The sequence below is a fragment of the Glandiceps talaboti genome, chromosome 12, assembly GCF_964340395.1.
Source record: "Glandiceps talaboti chromosome 12, keGlaTala1.1, whole genome shotgun sequence".
Taxonomy (NCBI): Eukaryota; Metazoa; Hemichordata; class Enteropneusta; family Spengelidae; genus Glandiceps; species Glandiceps talaboti.
The window spans coordinates 7546790-7564726 of NC_135560.1; the positions used below are offsets into that span (position 1 = coordinate 7546790).

General features: G+C 35.4%; 1 protein-coding gene across 2 annotated transcripts in view; it reads left to right on the plus strand.

The window, feature by feature from the left end:
• LOC144443816 (dmX-like protein 2) overlaps positions 1-14696 on the plus strand; it is a 125609-nt gene extending 110913 nt beyond the window's left edge. For both annotated transcript variants that reach the window (XM_078133371.1, XM_078133372.1), the window contains 4 exons: positions 7087-7167; positions 8059-8203; positions 10741-10958; positions 14492-14696. In XM_078133371.1, coding sequence (XP_077989497.1) covers positions 7087-7167; positions 8059-8203; positions 10741-10958; positions 14492-14689 — 642 coding nt within the window. In that variant the 3' untranslated portion in view covers positions 14690-14696. The remainder of the gene's footprint in view (positions 1-7086; positions 7168-8058; positions 8204-10740; positions 10959-14491) is intronic.
• Positions 14697-17937: the final 3241 nt, after the last annotated feature.

Consider the following 17937-nt stretch of genomic DNA (forward strand, 5'->3'; position numbering starts at 1 on the left):
TGTGCTGTAACAAGGGCCATGAGTAAAGTTTCAAAGGAGACTATTAATGAGGACATGCCAATTAATGAAAAAGGATGTGACTTAGAAATAGGGCTAGAGGATACATTTCTTTCTAGGCTGAATGATGGATGTCATTTTCCTTTAAATACTGGTGACAAGGTCTCAAATCAGGCTGATGTACCTTTATTGGGTGATAAACAGGTAAAAGAAGAGCCCTTAAGTCGTGATCGACTGATTAGAGAACAGGAGAGGGATCCTGAACTTATTGAATTAAGTAAGAGGTCAATATCCTTTAAGGAAGTAGATACAGTCCCTGTGTGTTATTATAAAAAGGATGGTTTATTGATGAGAAAATGGCGACCTCCAGATGCACTAGTTGGCGACGAATGGAGAATTGTCAATCAAATAGTAGTGCCTAAATTGTATCGCAGGGATATATTAAGTTTGGCCCATGATAGCCTCATGAGTGGACACCTAGGAGTCAATAAGACTTATAATAAGATTTTAAATCATTTCTATTGGCCAAAATTGAGACAGGATGTGGCTAAGTACTGTAGATCATGCCATGCGTGTCAAGTGGTAGGCAAACCTAATCAAAAGATTCCAGTCGCCCCACTAAAGCCAATTCCCGCCTTTTCTGAAGCATTTAGTAGAGTGTTAATCGACTGTGTGGGACCATTACCAAAGACAAAGTCAGGAAATGAGTATTTGCTGACCATAATGTGTGCATCTACTCGATTTCCTGAGGCTATCCCACTTAGAAGTATTAATGCTCAAAGAATAGTGAAAGCTCTGACTAAATTTTTCACTCTAGTAGGTCTTCCAAAGTCTGTGCAGTCAGATCAAGGATCAAATTTCATGTCAAATCTGTTTCAACAGGTCCTTCATCAGTTGGGCATTGAACAATACAAGTCTAGTGCTTATCATCCGGAATCCCAAGGGGCACTTGAGCGCTTCCATCAGACTTTGAAAAATATGATTCGCACGTATTGTTTCGAAAATGAGAAAGATTGGGATGAGGGAGTCCATTTAGTGTTGTTTGCAGCACGGGAAACAGTGCAGGAATCATTGGGTTTTAGCCCATTTGAACTAGTGTTCGGCCATTCGGTCCGAGGTCCTTTAAAGTTACTGCAAGAAAAGTGGTTGTGTGAAGAAAGTGAAATAAATCTTTTAGATTATGTCTCTGGATTCAAAGAGAGACTCACTAGAGCATGTGATGTAGCTAGAGAAAATCTAAAAGGGAGTCAGATGAAAATGAAGTAATGGTATGATAAAGATGCCAGGAATAGAGTTTTTAAACCAGGTGATAGAGTTTTAGTCCTTTTCCCCATTCCTGGACATCCATTACAAGCTCGATACTATGGTCCATATGAAATCAAGTCTAAGATTAATGATGTGAATTATATTGTTAAGACTCCAGGGAGGCGTAAAGAAAGTCAATTATGTCACATTAATATGTTAAAGGAGTATGTAGAAAGAGATGAGAATAGTAAAAGTAAGTCTGTGTCATCCACAGTCACCACCCAGCTAAGTGATCACAATGATGACGAAGAAGATAGTCAGTCTGAGGGTCAGGGTGTTGACTGTGATTTCAAATTGAAGAATTCCGATATTCTTGCTGATTTAGACACTAAACTTTCTCATCTAAGTAGAGAACGAAGTGAAGAATTGAAAAATCTCATACTAGAGTTTAAGCATTTATTTTCCGATGTTCCAGAGAAAACAGATAAAATATGTCATGATGTGGATGTTGGAAATGCAACCCCTGTTAAACAACATCCTTATCGGATGAATCCTATGAAGCTAGAACATCTAAGAAATGAAGTTAAATATATGTTAGATAATGACATCATAGAACCTAGCTATAGTGCGTGGAGTTCTCCATGCGTGCTTGTGCCAAAGCCAGGTAATTGTTATCGGTTTTGTACCGACTATCGCCGAGTCAATACTCTGTCTAAAACAGACTCCTATCCTCTCCCTAGAATTGATGATTGCATCGACAAAATAGGAAATGCAAAATTTGTGAGCAAATTCGATTTATTGAAGGGTTATTGGCAAATTCCACTCACCGATAGAGCGAGAGAGGTGTCAGCGTTTGTGACCCCAGATGGGTTATACGAGTATAAAGTCATGCCATTTGGTATGAAGAACGCCCCTGCCACTTTCCAACGCTTAATAAATCGTGTAATTGCAAATTTGGAGGGATGTGGAGGATTTGTTGATGACGTGAGTGTGCATAGTGACACTTGGCAACAGCACTTGCAACGATTACGCAAGTTTTTTGAACGTTTATCTGAAGCCAAGTTAACAGTAAACCTAGCTAAGAGTGAATTTTGTCACGCCACTGTCACATATCTAGGTCACATTGTAGGTCAAGGTCAAACTAGACCTGTACATGCCAAGGTTGAAGGAATTGTAAATTTTCCTGTGCCGAGAAATAAGTAAGAGCTAATGAGATTTTTGGGTATGGTCGGTTACTACCGACGCTATTGTCCAAATTTTGCAATTATTGCTAATTCGTTGACTAGTTTACTTAAGAAGGATAGTAAGTTTGTATGGTCTGAAAGTTGTCAAGATGCATTTGTCAAGATTAAAGCCATACTTACTAGTTCACCAGTTCTTGCCGCTCCAGATTTTAGCAATCAGTTTAAGTTAGCTATAGATGCCAGTGATATGGGTATGGGGGCAGTGATGATGCAACAAGGCACGGATGGTGTTGACCACCCTATTTGTTATTTTTCTAAGAAATTTGACAAGCATCAAAGAAACTACTCAACTGTCGAGAAGGAATGCTTGGCTTTAATATTAGCTTTGCAACACCTTGATGTGTACTTGAGCGTCACTTTGCATCCTATCCTAGTGTTCACTGATCACAATCCGTTGACATTTGTACATAAGATGAAAAGTAAGAATCAACGATTGCTGAGATGGAGTTTAATGTTGCAAGAGTATAATTTAGAAATACGTCATATCAAAGGAAAAGATAATGTAATTGCAGATGCATTGTCAAGAGTTGAATATGCATAGTGCGTTAAGTAGTTAAGTAGAGATTGTTATTAAAGTGCAACAAATAATTCCAATAATTTGAGTGTATTTTGTGAATTTAAGAATAGTATGAAAACTCATTTGACAAAGCTAGTACCAGATGATTTGACAGGGTTTCATTACATTCAAACCTTTTCTTTTAAAGGGGAGGTGTTATGATGCCCATATTTTGTGAATGTATTTATCTAAAATTAACTTAACGAGCTTGGTCGAGAGAGATGTCTTGGTCGAGAGGACGTATTTAAATTAATGAGGGTATGCGTTACATGTTCAAAGTAGGTCACATTTAACAGCGCCCTCGTTCGCCCAGGTGAAGCTGTTCCTGGAATGCAAGATGCAAATACTTTAGCCAGATGTTAAGTCACTATATAAGAGTACAGCTCGAGATTTCAGCAGAGACTGGAAACATCCGAGTGGACAAGACGTGAAGGGAGATAGCCATTAGAATCTGAGTACTTGAAGGATGAAAGCCTGAAATGAATAGCGGAGTGCAAGGCTGAGGAAAAGTGCTGAAAGTTGGTAAAAGTTGAAGCTTACGGCTCTGAAGTGCTGGATGAAAAAAGGTACAATTTTGCCTCGTCGATGTATTTGCATATTGCCACGTCAGTCAACTGTACATGTGTAGCCTTCTAACGTAGACAATTTTCGGACTTAATCTATCGTGCAACTGAACTATACTGTGAACTTCTTCGAACTCATTGACACTTTTCAAGACTGTTCTGCGGCGAACCCTCAAAATTACAGTAACTTTTGATTACACTGTGCTCTCGACCAAGCAAGGTATTAGTTATTTATTTAGTAGTAATACTTGTAAACTTTATTTCATTCTTAGCCATTTATTTGTGTAAATAGTTAATTAATTTTTGAGGTTGCAGTAAAATTCCTTTCTTCAAACTCCATGGCGTATACTTCACTTTATTTCTATTTTGGTAATTTCTACCGTAACAGTAGGAATACTTCTTTTCGTTCTGTTTACTACAATATACGTGTTACAGCCCAGCAGTTAAAGTGACAACTTCAGCACAATTTTTATCAGGGTTTAAAAAATACCCTTAAAACTGCACTAGGTATAAGCGGGGTATCATTTTTCAATTAGACAACCAACATTGTCACTGAAAATTGTTAAAATACCAATAATTAGACATCATACATGTCAATTAGAGGTATATTTTATCTATAAGTTGTACATATCTATAGCCAACAAAAAAGCTTGAAAAAAACATTACAGTTGCAGCTATAATGCCTTTATGGCACTTCAAGCTGGATGAGAATTTAACTTTCTAGATGTTTCAAGTTGCTCTTTATTCATGAAAATAGTTCAAAGTGATGCAGATATATGTAACCTAATTACACCTTGTCACACAGACTGAGGAGTCACTTGTCTAGCTGCTAGACCTCAGGCTTTCTTCTGATACAATACAACAAGCTATCGCCCTCGCTAGCTCGCCTTCACAGTTAGCAGAATAGCCCAAGCGGTCTAGCAGCAAGACTAAGGAGTCACATCTGAGTTGTAGTCTACATGACAAGTGGTGTCAGAAACTCGGTGATTGCAAGTTGATCCAATTTTTGTAATTAGATAGATTATTAATTGTGAAGGAATTGTTACTCCAGTTCTTCCATCAATGATTCAATATCAAGGGGAGCATCATACCGGGAAAGAAAGGCATATTCATAAATTTTAGGGTTCGGAAGAATCATTTTATGATTTCATATCTCATATACATGCATTTTGCACTATTGCTAAGAGATACCAAATCGACTCTGGTTTCACATTCATTGTTTAGTGACTCCTAAGTGCATACCACCTTCCGATATATAGTTATGAATGTTTGTTGTTCATCTAATGCCTATGCATTAAAACTCCCATGGGGCAAAGCTAGATCACTGCTGAGACAATGAATATGAAACACGTTTCAGTTTGGTGCTTCTTGGCAATAGTTCAAAATTTATGTGATAATATATCATGACATGACTCTCCAGAACCTGGAGTTTATGAAAACATCTTTATTTTCCTGAAGTGGTGTTTCCTTTCAACATCAAATCAAGAATAGTGAATAAAAGAAACTGAGGGTTATCATATTTCAAGAAGAGATTGCAATTGAACACTTCACCTATTATTAAAGCTATACCAGAAACCTAAATTTTCAATAATACTTTCTTTTGAGCTTTTCAAATTCTTCGCTGCAGCTGCTTTGGTTCATAATAGTCATCTACAAAGCCTCCATAATCCAGTCTATAAATACCAAAGTCATATGTTTTATATTCCTAATACTCTGACAAAATAATTGCCCAGAGAGACGTCCATTTACGTATTCCATACAAGTAATTATGTTCTGTAGTTAAGCATTTTGAAATCACTCCAGCTGCTGCAACTGATGGTGATTATAACTATTACTAATACCCTGCAAGCAAGCAAGAGTCAAATTTGAAGAGGCAATACTAATCGTTCTAGCTGGAATATGAACTTTACAGTACAATAGAAGTGCTTGACTTAAGCTTCACGACTTCACTTCACCAATCCCCATTGTTTAGACGTCGGTTTTGCCATATACACCATGTACATTTACCACATAAGGATAAGAAAGCCCAACTTAGGATAACGTTTTTTGTGAAATTAAAAACCTAATTTGTACACAAAAAGAGGCAGAATTAACACCATTATACATTGTATGATACTCAGGATAATTGATGACTTTAAAGTTGCCATGTGGATGAGGATTGGGTATATATTTTGGATTTTTAACTTACAAAACAATTTCATCATGGCTTCCTACTTGAAAAATCAATGTGAAACAACATAGACCAAGTCAGTGTTTGTAACTCAATACATTGCAAAAAAGATTAATAAACATTTAAAATGTTTGTTATTGTTCGTACAATGACAAACCTTTTACATATTTTTGAGCTTTTTGCAATTTATTGAGTTACAAACACTGACTTGGTCTATGTTGTTTCACATTGATTTTTCAAGTAGGGAAGCCATGATAAAATTGTTTCGTAAGTTAAAAATCCAAAATATATACTCACTCCTCATCCATATGGCAAATTTAAGAGTGTAAGTTCCCACTCACAAAACTCAGAGCCCCTATAAAACTCATTTTAGAGAGTATTACCGATTTTTTATCTCCTAATGCTGGAATATGGTAGTATGAATATACAGGAAAGAAATCAGTGTCTGTATTTTTGATAATAGTTATGTTTGGGGACTGTATTTGTGAAAATGTTGGCTTGATACCCATTGGGAAGTGTTTAGACATTGACCTGGGATTGAAAATTAGCCCTTTCAAGGAAAAGTCTGCTCAGACTTATTCTGCCTTTATTACTACCATCAACTTATAGGGAAAGTCCAGTCAGACTTATTTCAGCCTTTAGTACACTTGTATTGATTACTGCTATCAACTTAAAGGAAAAGCCCAGTCAGACTTATTTCTGTCTTTAGTACACTTGTATTGATTACTGCTATCAACTTATAGGGAAAGTTCAGTCAGACATATTTCTATCTTTAGTACACTTGTATTGATTACTGCTATCAACTTATAGGAAAAGTCCAGTCAGACTTATTTCTGCCTTTAGTACACTTGTATTGATTACTGCTCTCAACTTATAGGGAAAGTCCAGTCTACTGCTATCAACTTATAGGAAAAGTCCAGTCAGACTTATTTCTACCTTAAATACACTTGGATTGATTTTTGCTATCAACTTTGTGTAATTTAGGGATGTGGGGAGGGGGATAAAATAGCACCTCGGTAACTTAGTAAACTTTGCAAAGAAGCTCCACTACACTTTACATGTGTCCAGCCATTTTTGGGATTTCCTGCAAGGGTTTATGGGAGAACCTGTGGTGGGTGATGACATCACATTCAGATCCTTACCAACCTCTTTGTCTTGACACTTGTAGTATTTGTATAAAAGACCTAAATAACCATGGCAACGAGCGTTGATTAGATTTATTGTATCAGGTCGCCCTTAAAAGTCCAAGATACTATGGCAATTGACATGTACATACTAATGATGTGTTGTACCTATTTGCTCTATTAACAGTTTGGAGTTGGTGATGACAGTGGGCAACTTTGTCTCTGGCAAATTGGCACTTTTGCTGCGGCAGGTCCTAAACCATACCTGGTAAGTGAGCTCATGTTATTTGACACAACTTCATGAGACACTGTTGTATAGTTACCATTGCAGTACTCCAGCTACACTCATTAATTCGGTAATTCTTATCTATAATAAGAGACAAGACATGAAACGAGACAACTAATAGTTTTTGTCATAGTGACACACAATTGTATGAAGGCAAATCTCAGGAGCATTTTTGTAATTATGCAGTCATACTTGCTGCATAATACCGTATGCAAGTAAGTTGTACACATTCAAAATGAAAATATGGGAACTATAGTCTGGTCATTCAATATTGTCATTATTTCTCCCAATTTAAGCTGTAATAGAATTTATTCTCATGTATTTTCCTATGTTCAGCCAGATTACTAGAATAGGGGTTTTCACAATTCCTTTGCACAACCTATTGAAAACACCCCTTATGTCACTTACAATTATTTTCCTCCACTATAGACAAGGGTTTGTCACAGTTTGTCTCCAACTCTGATTGACAGGACCCCTTATGTCACTTATATTTTCTACAACTAAAAGAACAAAGGCCCCTTATGTCACTTATATTTTATACAACTAAAAAAATTAAGGCCCATATGTCACTTATATTTTCTTTGATAAAGGAAAAAAACAGCCTCTCTTATGTCACATGTATGTTTTAATTAGTGACTTAAGGGTTTGTCTCATTGATCCGTAACTTATTGACAAGGTCCTGTATATAATTTATTATTATTTTCATCAACTATTGATGTAATGGTTTGTCACAATTCGTCAACAAATCGTATGGACCTCAGTTTAATGAAAAGAAAACCTAAAAGCTTGTACATCTCAATAACTGCACACACAAAAACATATTACAGGACAAAAAACTGACGTAAAATTGATGTGTCTTTATTGTTTTTACAGAGCTTGCAGTGTCACAACAAAACAATAACAGATTTTGTATTTGTTGGTTCATCAAGTCTCCTTGCCACAGCTGGTTACTCCTCAGAGAGTAAAAATATCTGTTTGTGGGATACTCTGTTACCACGTCGCAACTCACTTGTGCAAGGTATGTATCTGTTATATAAACCTGTGTCTCTCCTACAGGGTGGATCCCTGATTTTCTATTTTGGAGTTCAGGGTGGGTAAATGGGTGTGGAGGGTGTTGGGTAATAGGTTAGATTGCTGGTTTGAAAGATTGTGTTGGGTTACCATGATTTTATTTATTTCACCAGATAACAAAACTAAGCTACACTTTCAAAGAACATACATATGATACAAATATAGCAAAAAAGAATACATTGTTACATTGTTACAATATTAAATTTTTGACAGATTTCAAGGAGGAGACTATACATAAGCTGTGGTCTACAAATAATTCATTAGCTAACTAAACACATTAATTATTTGATTGCATTTGTATGGTAAAAATGGGTTGAAATTTGGTAACCCATACTTGACATGGGTAAACCCAGACCCGACATGGGTAAAAATGGGTTGACATGTGGTAACCCATACCTGACATGGTTAAAAATGAGTTGACGTGGTAGCCAATACCCGACATGGGTAAAATGGGTTGACATGTGGTAATTAACCCTGGGTAAAAATGCGTTGACATATGGTAACCCATACCTGATATGGGTAAAAATGGGTTGAAATTTGGTAACACATACTTGACATGGGTAAGAATGTGTTGACATGTGTTAACCCAGACCTGACGTGAATAAGAATAGGTTGACATGTGTTAACCCAGACCTGACATGGGTAAACATGGGTTGACATGTGTTAACCCATACCTGACATGGGTAAACATGGGTTGACATGTGTCAACCGATACTTGACATGGGTAAACATGGGTTGACATGTGTTAACCCAGACCTGACATGGGTAAACATGGGTTGACATGTGTTAACCCAGACCTGACATGGGTAAACATGGGTTGACATGTGTTAACCCAGACCTGACATGGGTAAACATGGGTTGACATGTGTTAACCTAGCCCTGACATGGGTAAGAATGGATCAAAACACGTTAACTTAAGTCAATTGCAAGTGATGGTTAATTACATTCTGTAAGTAGTATACTACAAGTACCTGAATTGTGAATGTGCATCAATACAATTATGTCCAAAAGCACATACACTCAGCTCATGTCCCTTTAAGGCAAACAGAAATGAAAAATATAAGTTTAAAAAAAAAAACTTGTACCAGCAATAACAGTGCATAATTTGTGTTTCAACTATTATTGTCAACAAAACAAAACCCTCAGAGGACTTATACAAACATTCAGTATGTCTCAAATCAGTAAGAATATATATTTATATTTAGAAATCTACCGTGCCAGCCAAGTTAGTATAGCATTTCAGGACTATTTGCAGTTTTCAACCTTGCATGTGCATAGAACGTGACTTCATACGCTATGTTAGAGTGTGGTACGCAGGACTCATTGATGAATGTGTTCACCAGATATCATCAATACCACCATTTTACCTCATAAATAGTACATCATTGTTAATTGATGGACAGTCTTATCTCTGTATAATTTCCATTTCACCTTGTCTGCACGTGTGAAGAGCTTTCCAATTACCATAAGAGATAGCTGTATTACACTGAAAGCTGTCTGAGTGCTCACTCAAGGATTTGTTTCTTTTCAAGAGGATGTACAAAGGAACACTAAATAAAATGCATCTGTCCAATTCATATCCAGCCGTGAACTTCCAAAGTAAAGTGATTGAACTGTCAACTACACGTGTGAAATAGCATTCATAGCACGTGTGAAATAAGTTCTAGTTGCTTCAGGCTCATCTCATGGACTCAATTTGCAAGTAAAATTATAAACTGGTGAAACAACAAGGAATGGTGTCGTCATAACTCATTAGGTTTCAATAACTCTCCATTATAGATGTGGACAATGTTTGATGTTGTCTATGTTTACATTCCGGTCTCTGATAGTTTACTTACTTTTTACTGCTAGCATTATTTGCACATTGATTACATTGAGAATGACCTTGTTTGGGCTCACAATTGAAGCAGTTGAAACAGTGTTATTTGACACTTGATACCATCACTTTAAATGATCGAGTAGTGTTACTCTCTAAAAATTGCTGTGTATGATTTAACAGATGAAGTTTGAATTGCCTCATTTGAGATACCAATCAGTAAAGAAAAGTAATGTTATAGATTTAGTCATTACAGCCATCATGGTCAGACACAATAAAACAGAAACACAATAAATCTAACTTTATCTATCTATCTGTCTATATCTAGCTATCTATCTCTATCTATCTATCTATCTATCCATCTCTATCTATCTATCTAACTATCTATCTATCTAACCATCTCTATCTATCTATCTGTATTTATCCATCTGTCTATCTATCTATCTATCTATCTATCTATATCTATCTATCTATCTATCTATCTATATTTATTTATTTATCCATCTGTCTATCTATCTATCTATCTATCTATCTATCTATCTATATTTATCCATGTCTATCTATCTATCTATCTATATCTATCTATCTATCTATTTATCTATCTATCTATCTTCTTTCTTTCTTTCTTGAAACTCAAATACAGTGTTGTATTTTGACTATCCTTACAGCTTTCACCTGCCATGAAGGAGGATGTCACTGCCTTGTGTATGCTCCCCATCAACAGTTAATCATATCTGGAGGAAAGAAAGGTGACATTGCTATCTTTGATGTCCGGCAGCGCCAACTTCGACACACATTCCAAGCACATGATTCAGAAGTAAGATGTCTGGCCCTTGATCCAACAGAGGAGTTTTTTGTGACAGGTTCTGCTGAAGGAGATATCAAGGTAATTGTAACCAAATTAAAACCAGGTCATTGCAAGATTGAATATGTGCTTTGGGGACAAATTTCCCTGAAATGAAAATCAAAGTTCAAGCTCTCCAAACCTTTGCCATATGAATGCTTGTGCCTGGCTGTTTTGAGATAGTGAAAGAAATTTTAAGGTCTTCTCATTTTCAGGGAAATTGACAATCTTTAATTTTCCGATTTATAGAGAATTCGGCAGCAATAGTGAATTCTAATATAAATTTGATCTCTTGAAATAATTTATTGGTGACTGTGATGTCTTTCTTCATTTTAACCTGGGTTGGAGTTAACTTGAATAAAGTACAAAAAATGTAAAACTTTCATTTCCTAAGTATATACTGTGTGAAAATAGGGCCATTGACATTCAGAATGTAGATACTCTATGACAAATTTGTGATCATGAAATGGCGAAATGACTGAATGAGATATGTAAAGTTTGGAAGTTTTTAGCACAACTGAACACTCATTTAAAAGTACTTCTGTAGGGCTACAGGCTGAGGCATCACAAAAAATTTCCCACAATTCGAAGTAAAGCAGGAAATTATTGTCTTGGCGTGACGTAACTACTGGCAAATATATAGGAGGCAAGCTTTGCACATGTCTTCTGTTCAACCTAGTAAAATGAAAAGTATGCTAGTATTCGTGAGTCCAGCATTGCCACCAGTACGTTGTGCATATCCGCTACAAAATTATTCATTATTTCATTTTGCATGTCGCAGTTCTAGATCAGCTTTTTATTTCCGTTTCACAAAAGTCACCCTTCTGTAAAAAAAGATGCCAGACTTTTTTCAGCATATGCTGCCTTGCTTTCGAATACAGGTTAAATGTTTCCAGACCCTTTTTTCCTAAGAATTACGGGGTTGGTTTTAATTCTGGTTTTTCCAGGACGGTTATGTGCTCTCTGGACTAAAACATGATCTCCTCCCCTCCCTGTTCAAATATTTCAACAACAACAAAAACGATTTTGAAAATTTTGAACTAATTTTGATGCCATTTGGTGAAATATTAGGAAAAAAATGCGACAATGTCAAATTTGTTTTAAGGGCTACCTGAGAAAATTAGTTTCATGATATCCAGAGGGTTTTTTTCAGGGATGTTCTAAAATAGCTAATTCCGCAATCATTTTGCACTATCTAGCACATTCATAGTTTGAATAAATTAAGACACAAGACTGGTCAATGAAAATTAGTTTTATCTCTCTCCTAAATTTTAATAGCCACATGCATACACACAGCAATGACAATGTACAAAGTACTTGCAAGAGTAATGAGAGAGTTCAATGATGCGTAAGCATTCGGGTTAAAACGTGACAATTGGCACATGTTCATACATACAGCAACTGTCACGTTAATACCCGAATGCTTCCACATCACGTACAGGGAACATAATTATAGTCACCTTGACGAAATGCTTTTGACACAGACAATGAAAATAAATAATGAAATTCCTGAGAGTTAACGCGGGGTCACAGCTGCCTTTCCTGTCGAAATGTTAGTATTTTCATTCGGACACTTTTGCTATCTTATTTAGGTATGAGAGATACAACTCTGTTTTGTTTTGTTTGTGTGTGTGTGTGTGTGTGTGTGTGTGTGTAAAGGATTTAAAGTCAAAAACGGCCTGATCGATTGCCTTGAGATTTGGTGGAGACATTACTTTGGGTGTCTAGATGAACAAATTGTCCAACATCCAACTGAAAGTGATCTTAACAGTGGTTTTAAGGTAAAAACAGGGTGATTTTCTATCCAAATAGTTTGTCCTTTACAGAGGAAGTCTATGGGGTATAGTTATATATACTGTTACATAATTAATTGGCCAAAGTCCATGGGATGTTCCCTTATCCTGTAGGGGTGTTTTCAAGTTTGAATCATGTTTCATGCACTGTATGTGCATGTCAGACATTGGATCTTTTCTAAACCAATCTGGATAGTAATGCCATTATTTGAGCTTCATTTGGTCATGTGTATAGTAAATAATAGTATTAAAGGGTGAGCAAAATCGCAAGTATAATTTGTAGGACAGTTTAGAGTAAAGTACTTTAGTTCTACAGCCTTAGCAAGCTTTTTGGTTGTGTACATGTTCTGTGTCTGTGGCTCTGTCTGTGTATGTATGTATGTATGTATGTATGTATGTATGTATGTATGTATGTGTGGTCTGTCTGTCTGCTGCCTCGTCTGAGTGTGTGTGGTCTGTCTGTGTGTCTGTGTGTGTGTGTGTGTGTGTGTGTGCTTTTTGTGTGTCTGTCTGAGTATACTTAAATTACATGTACTAGATATCATTAACTAGTCATACTTTAATTATGATATACCAGCAATGTACTAATCTTCACACATAGTTAAATTCCTTGTTTTTAATCCCTTGCTACTTACTTCTCTTTATCCATTGTGGTTCACTAGTTTCGTGATTCACACAATTCTTGTCATCATGTTCATTACTTGTGCAGCCATATCTCATTGATAGTAAGTAGGTTATGAATGGACCCAAGGGAAGTCTCCTTTTTTAATCAATTTATGTGTGTCTACTCATACAAAGTACTGTTAGGAGGCCATTAAAAGGAGAGAACGACCTGATCATGCCATTGACGTCATTCAGATAGCATATTGGTCTATTATATCTAGACAATATAGAGCTTAAGTTACCGAGTATTTATTTTCTTATCTCATAGTTGTTTTCATATGCCTTCTGGTGTAATTTGTAGCTGACAGTTTTGACAGCAATTTACTCCTAATAGGGTAAACAATTATTCCATTTTCAGAAAGAAAAAATATGACTATATATCTCTATTTCATATATGACTACATGTATATATGAAATCATGACATATAGAACAATGATTTGGAACGTTGGCCAACAAATAAAACTAACACTTCCTACACATTACAGCAAATTTTGTGAAATTGACAAACCATAACATTGTAAAGAAGCTAAATATTATGTTATGAAAATAAGATTATTTCCCAGATTATTTCAAAAAGAATTGTGCCAATGTAATCCAAAACTTTTGCTTTATTAGTGAACTGAAGTGAACCCTCATTTTAACAAAATGGTGTCGAAATGTAGTTAGACTGAAAAGGAAAGTACATTAAGCAAGCAAAGTAAATAAAACGTAATGTACAAACTCAAGTAGATAAAAAGGTTACAAAATAGGTCATGGTTAACTACTTGAGTGCAGCAAATCAAATCCTTTATCAAAATTTGATAAAAACAACATTAGTTACTCGGTTGTCGTATTAAAGTATGCATTAATTACGATATCTACTTTTTTATTTTCTTGACATGTCAAATACTTCATCAACGTTCGATGATAAACACCATTAGGTACTCTGTTGTTGTAAGTTTGGGATTTGCACACTTATGATTGTAATAAAAATATTGATATCTTCATGTTTATTTTCTTGACCGATCAATATTCAATCAAATTTTAATTAAAACACCTCAATTCTTGTCAGTAAGGGAAATGCACACTTGTGAATATAAGTGTACATGTTGATATCTCCATGTTTATTTTCTTGACAGGTGTGGGGCCTAGCTGTACATAATCTGTTATATTCCTTCCCTGGTGAGCATGCTAAGGGAACTCTGTTCCGCAGTGTTGGAGGTGGTGTTGTTCAGCTGACTCTCTCACCATCCCATAATTTATTTTCTTGCGGTGCTGATGGGACGATGAAGTGGCGTGTTCTTCCAGAGAGAGACAGCGTGGTGCAGACATTGTAAACATCAAGTTATCACAGGTTTTGCTGGAATAGAGCTATATTTTTTGACAATTACATAGTTTGAATTCAGTCACTCATGGAGACAAGACACATGAGAAAGAGAACTGATGATGATGATGTTGATGATGATGATGATGATGATGATGTTGATGATGATGTTGATGATGATGATGATGATGATGATGATGATGATAATGATGATGTCAATGATGATGACAACACTGATGTTACATATGGTGATAAAAACACCATTTCAAATCACTTTTACAGAATAAGCGAAAAAAATCAAATAAATCTCTTGAATAGATTAGATGAGTTAGTTGTCTAACATGTGACATTGTGTACCCATGAACGACCTAGACTATTTTTGTGACAAGTTCAGTAAACTGATTTTCTTTATTGACAATTGAACGCTCTTCAAAGATTTAACAAACAGCTTTTCTAATAAAATATAATTAATCCAGCAGCTCGCCGATCAAAATTGGGAAACACTGTCGTATGCCTCATTTTTGATGCCGATGTATTATGTATACTGAAAGATTCGTCACTAGAGGGGCTTCACCTTACTTCACTTTTTTACAACCAACAACTAGAGAGTCTAACTGTCAATAAACTGGATTCTATCATTTGATTGGTTGCAACAAGAATTTGTTGCAGAACAAAACTTATACAGTTGGCGTTCAGTTGTTGTAAGCAATAGCAATAGCAATGTAATGACTATCTGCCTAGATATTATGGAGTACTTACAGATGTGATATTTGTGTGTGTACTTCAGTCTCCTGTACATACATCAAGCAAGCAACACTCTGAACAGTTTTACTTTCAGTTGCAAATCAAGACACCATGTCTAATTTGAAAGGCGAGAAAGATGTGGGTGAGAAGGATTGCACGGGGTGTGATAGTGATGGAATAGGAGATATTCAAGTAAAATGTATTTTTTAAGAATTAACACCTACAGTGATATAGCATATCAAATGTCCATTTTAGAATGGTGTCAGTTACTGTGCTATCGTAAAGTTAGAATCAAAATTAATATGTATTATATCATTTCATTTGATTAAATAAGTCGACTGTTTTATCCTGCCCAAACTCTATAGGAACATACTTCAGTACACCTAGCAAATTAACAAGTCTTTTATAAGACATGCAACCTTTACGAAGTGCAATATATTTTTGTTCATGATATGATGTTTGCCAGTTAAGATAATACAATTGTAAGGAGCTTCATTTATTTGTGGTGTTGACACATGTTTTTGGTCAGCAAGCAATGTCGACAGATGTTTCCAGTGGACAAGAGAGTGTGTGAAATGTATAATTAAATTTTGTGATGTGTAGTAAACATAATAGTGCCATCAGAATAACAAATTTATGTCTGTAGGATATTTTTTTGTTCTGTCTTGAAAATTTACTAATTTTCTGTGGCAGCAGCATGGAAAGAAAAAGGTATAAGTATTCTGGATTTTGCAAACAGTGTTCGCACATTCAGGACTAACTATCTTGTGTTTAAGATATGCCTGGTAAGCACAACATTCAGTAAAAGGAGATCTTTGTATTTCACTTACTGAAGTAGAACTTGTGTTCGTAAATAACGATTGATTGATTGATACATTGTAGTTTCTAAGGAACAGGGGAAACTGCACACATGAATGCAAGGTAAGATGTAGCCATTGACAAGCCATTGTAAAGGTTAATACTATACATACAAGCTACATCCTGTTTGCAAGCAGTCTAGAGGCCATACTATACTCTAGGGAATCCAAATGATTTGCCTGAAAATAGCCACTTTATCAGCAGGAACATTACCAATGGCAAGGCAAGAAGACTTGCAAGTTTCCACGGCACAACTGAAATCAGATATTCAATACACTAAGGATGGGTTCATGATGTGTTTCTATGTGAGATATTACGACAAGCTGGAGTCAATTTTTTGCATGATGCCCAATGGACAAATTCAAATCAAATTTATCTAATTTTTTTTCTAAAAAATAATCTTTTTGTTCAAGAAGAAACAAAACTGAAAAGTGATTTGAAGTTCTGTCTTGAAAATAATGATATTGTGAGATAATTGTCACTATTATAGGTAACCCCACATACTAAAAAAATTGGTAATACTCTGACGGTTGTGCCATTGGGTCATTTTTTTTGTTACCATGCAATGATTTCTTAAGAAAGAAATCAGTATTTGAAACACTCATAATATAGTTATGCAGTGACATTTTAATGATTGCATAAAATTATCGTAAGTTAAAATTGTATAACCAGGTGTTGTTGTCACATTTTTTTTTGAAGATAGCAAGAATGCTAGTTTTTGAGGCTAAAAGACTAAACGATAACTGAATATTTTGTTAATGTATTATTAGTATTTGGAGAATGCAACATATTTTTGTTGACATAATGCAGTAATTTACAGAACGATTGTCTTTATGTGTACATAATCAGTAATATGATATAAGTGAACAGAACAGTTTTATGCAATCTTTAGTACTAGCTGTTGTGTATGTTTTTTTTGTTGTTGAGTATGTTTTACTCAGTATGTTGACGACTAATTCTGCAGACTGTTAAAAAGCAAACTGTAAATGCATTTGGTAGAGTAAATGGCGACACTGGTCATTTAGTGTTTGCCTTCTATTGATTGACATGTTAATTGCGTTGCTCATTTCATAGCAAGTTTAATTGTCTATCAGTGTCTATTTCTGAACATTAATATTATATTGGAGTGCCATGTCATAAGGTAGACTTCATAACCAATCAACAGTGATCAGGTATGTTTATGAAATGAATAGAAATAAGTAGTGTGCATTTATTTTTGTTAGGTAATTTCGTCGCAATTGTCAAATGCTTCCTAAGTTGAACGCTTCAACTACAGCAATACTTTGTGTCGCAAGCTGTTTGCATTCTGTCATTGATTTTTGTGTGTGTGTGTGTGGGTGACAAGTCAAAACATCCTTGCATGGTAATGATGTAGAACCATACATAAGTACCGTAGAAGTGTAAATATTCTTTCGGAACTTGCAAAGTGCAGTTGTAATATTTACTTTACAAGCCATGGTTGTTTTTTATCGATTTATGGAAGTATATATGTATGTTTATATGTATGTATGTACGTATGTATGTATGTACATTAATTGTAAATCAGTTTGTCCTTTGTAATGTGTAGGATAAAAACAAAATGATGTCTATATGAAAAATTAATAAATATGAAAAAGAATAAAAATCTTAATAAAGGGTTATAAATGTATCATACCTTGT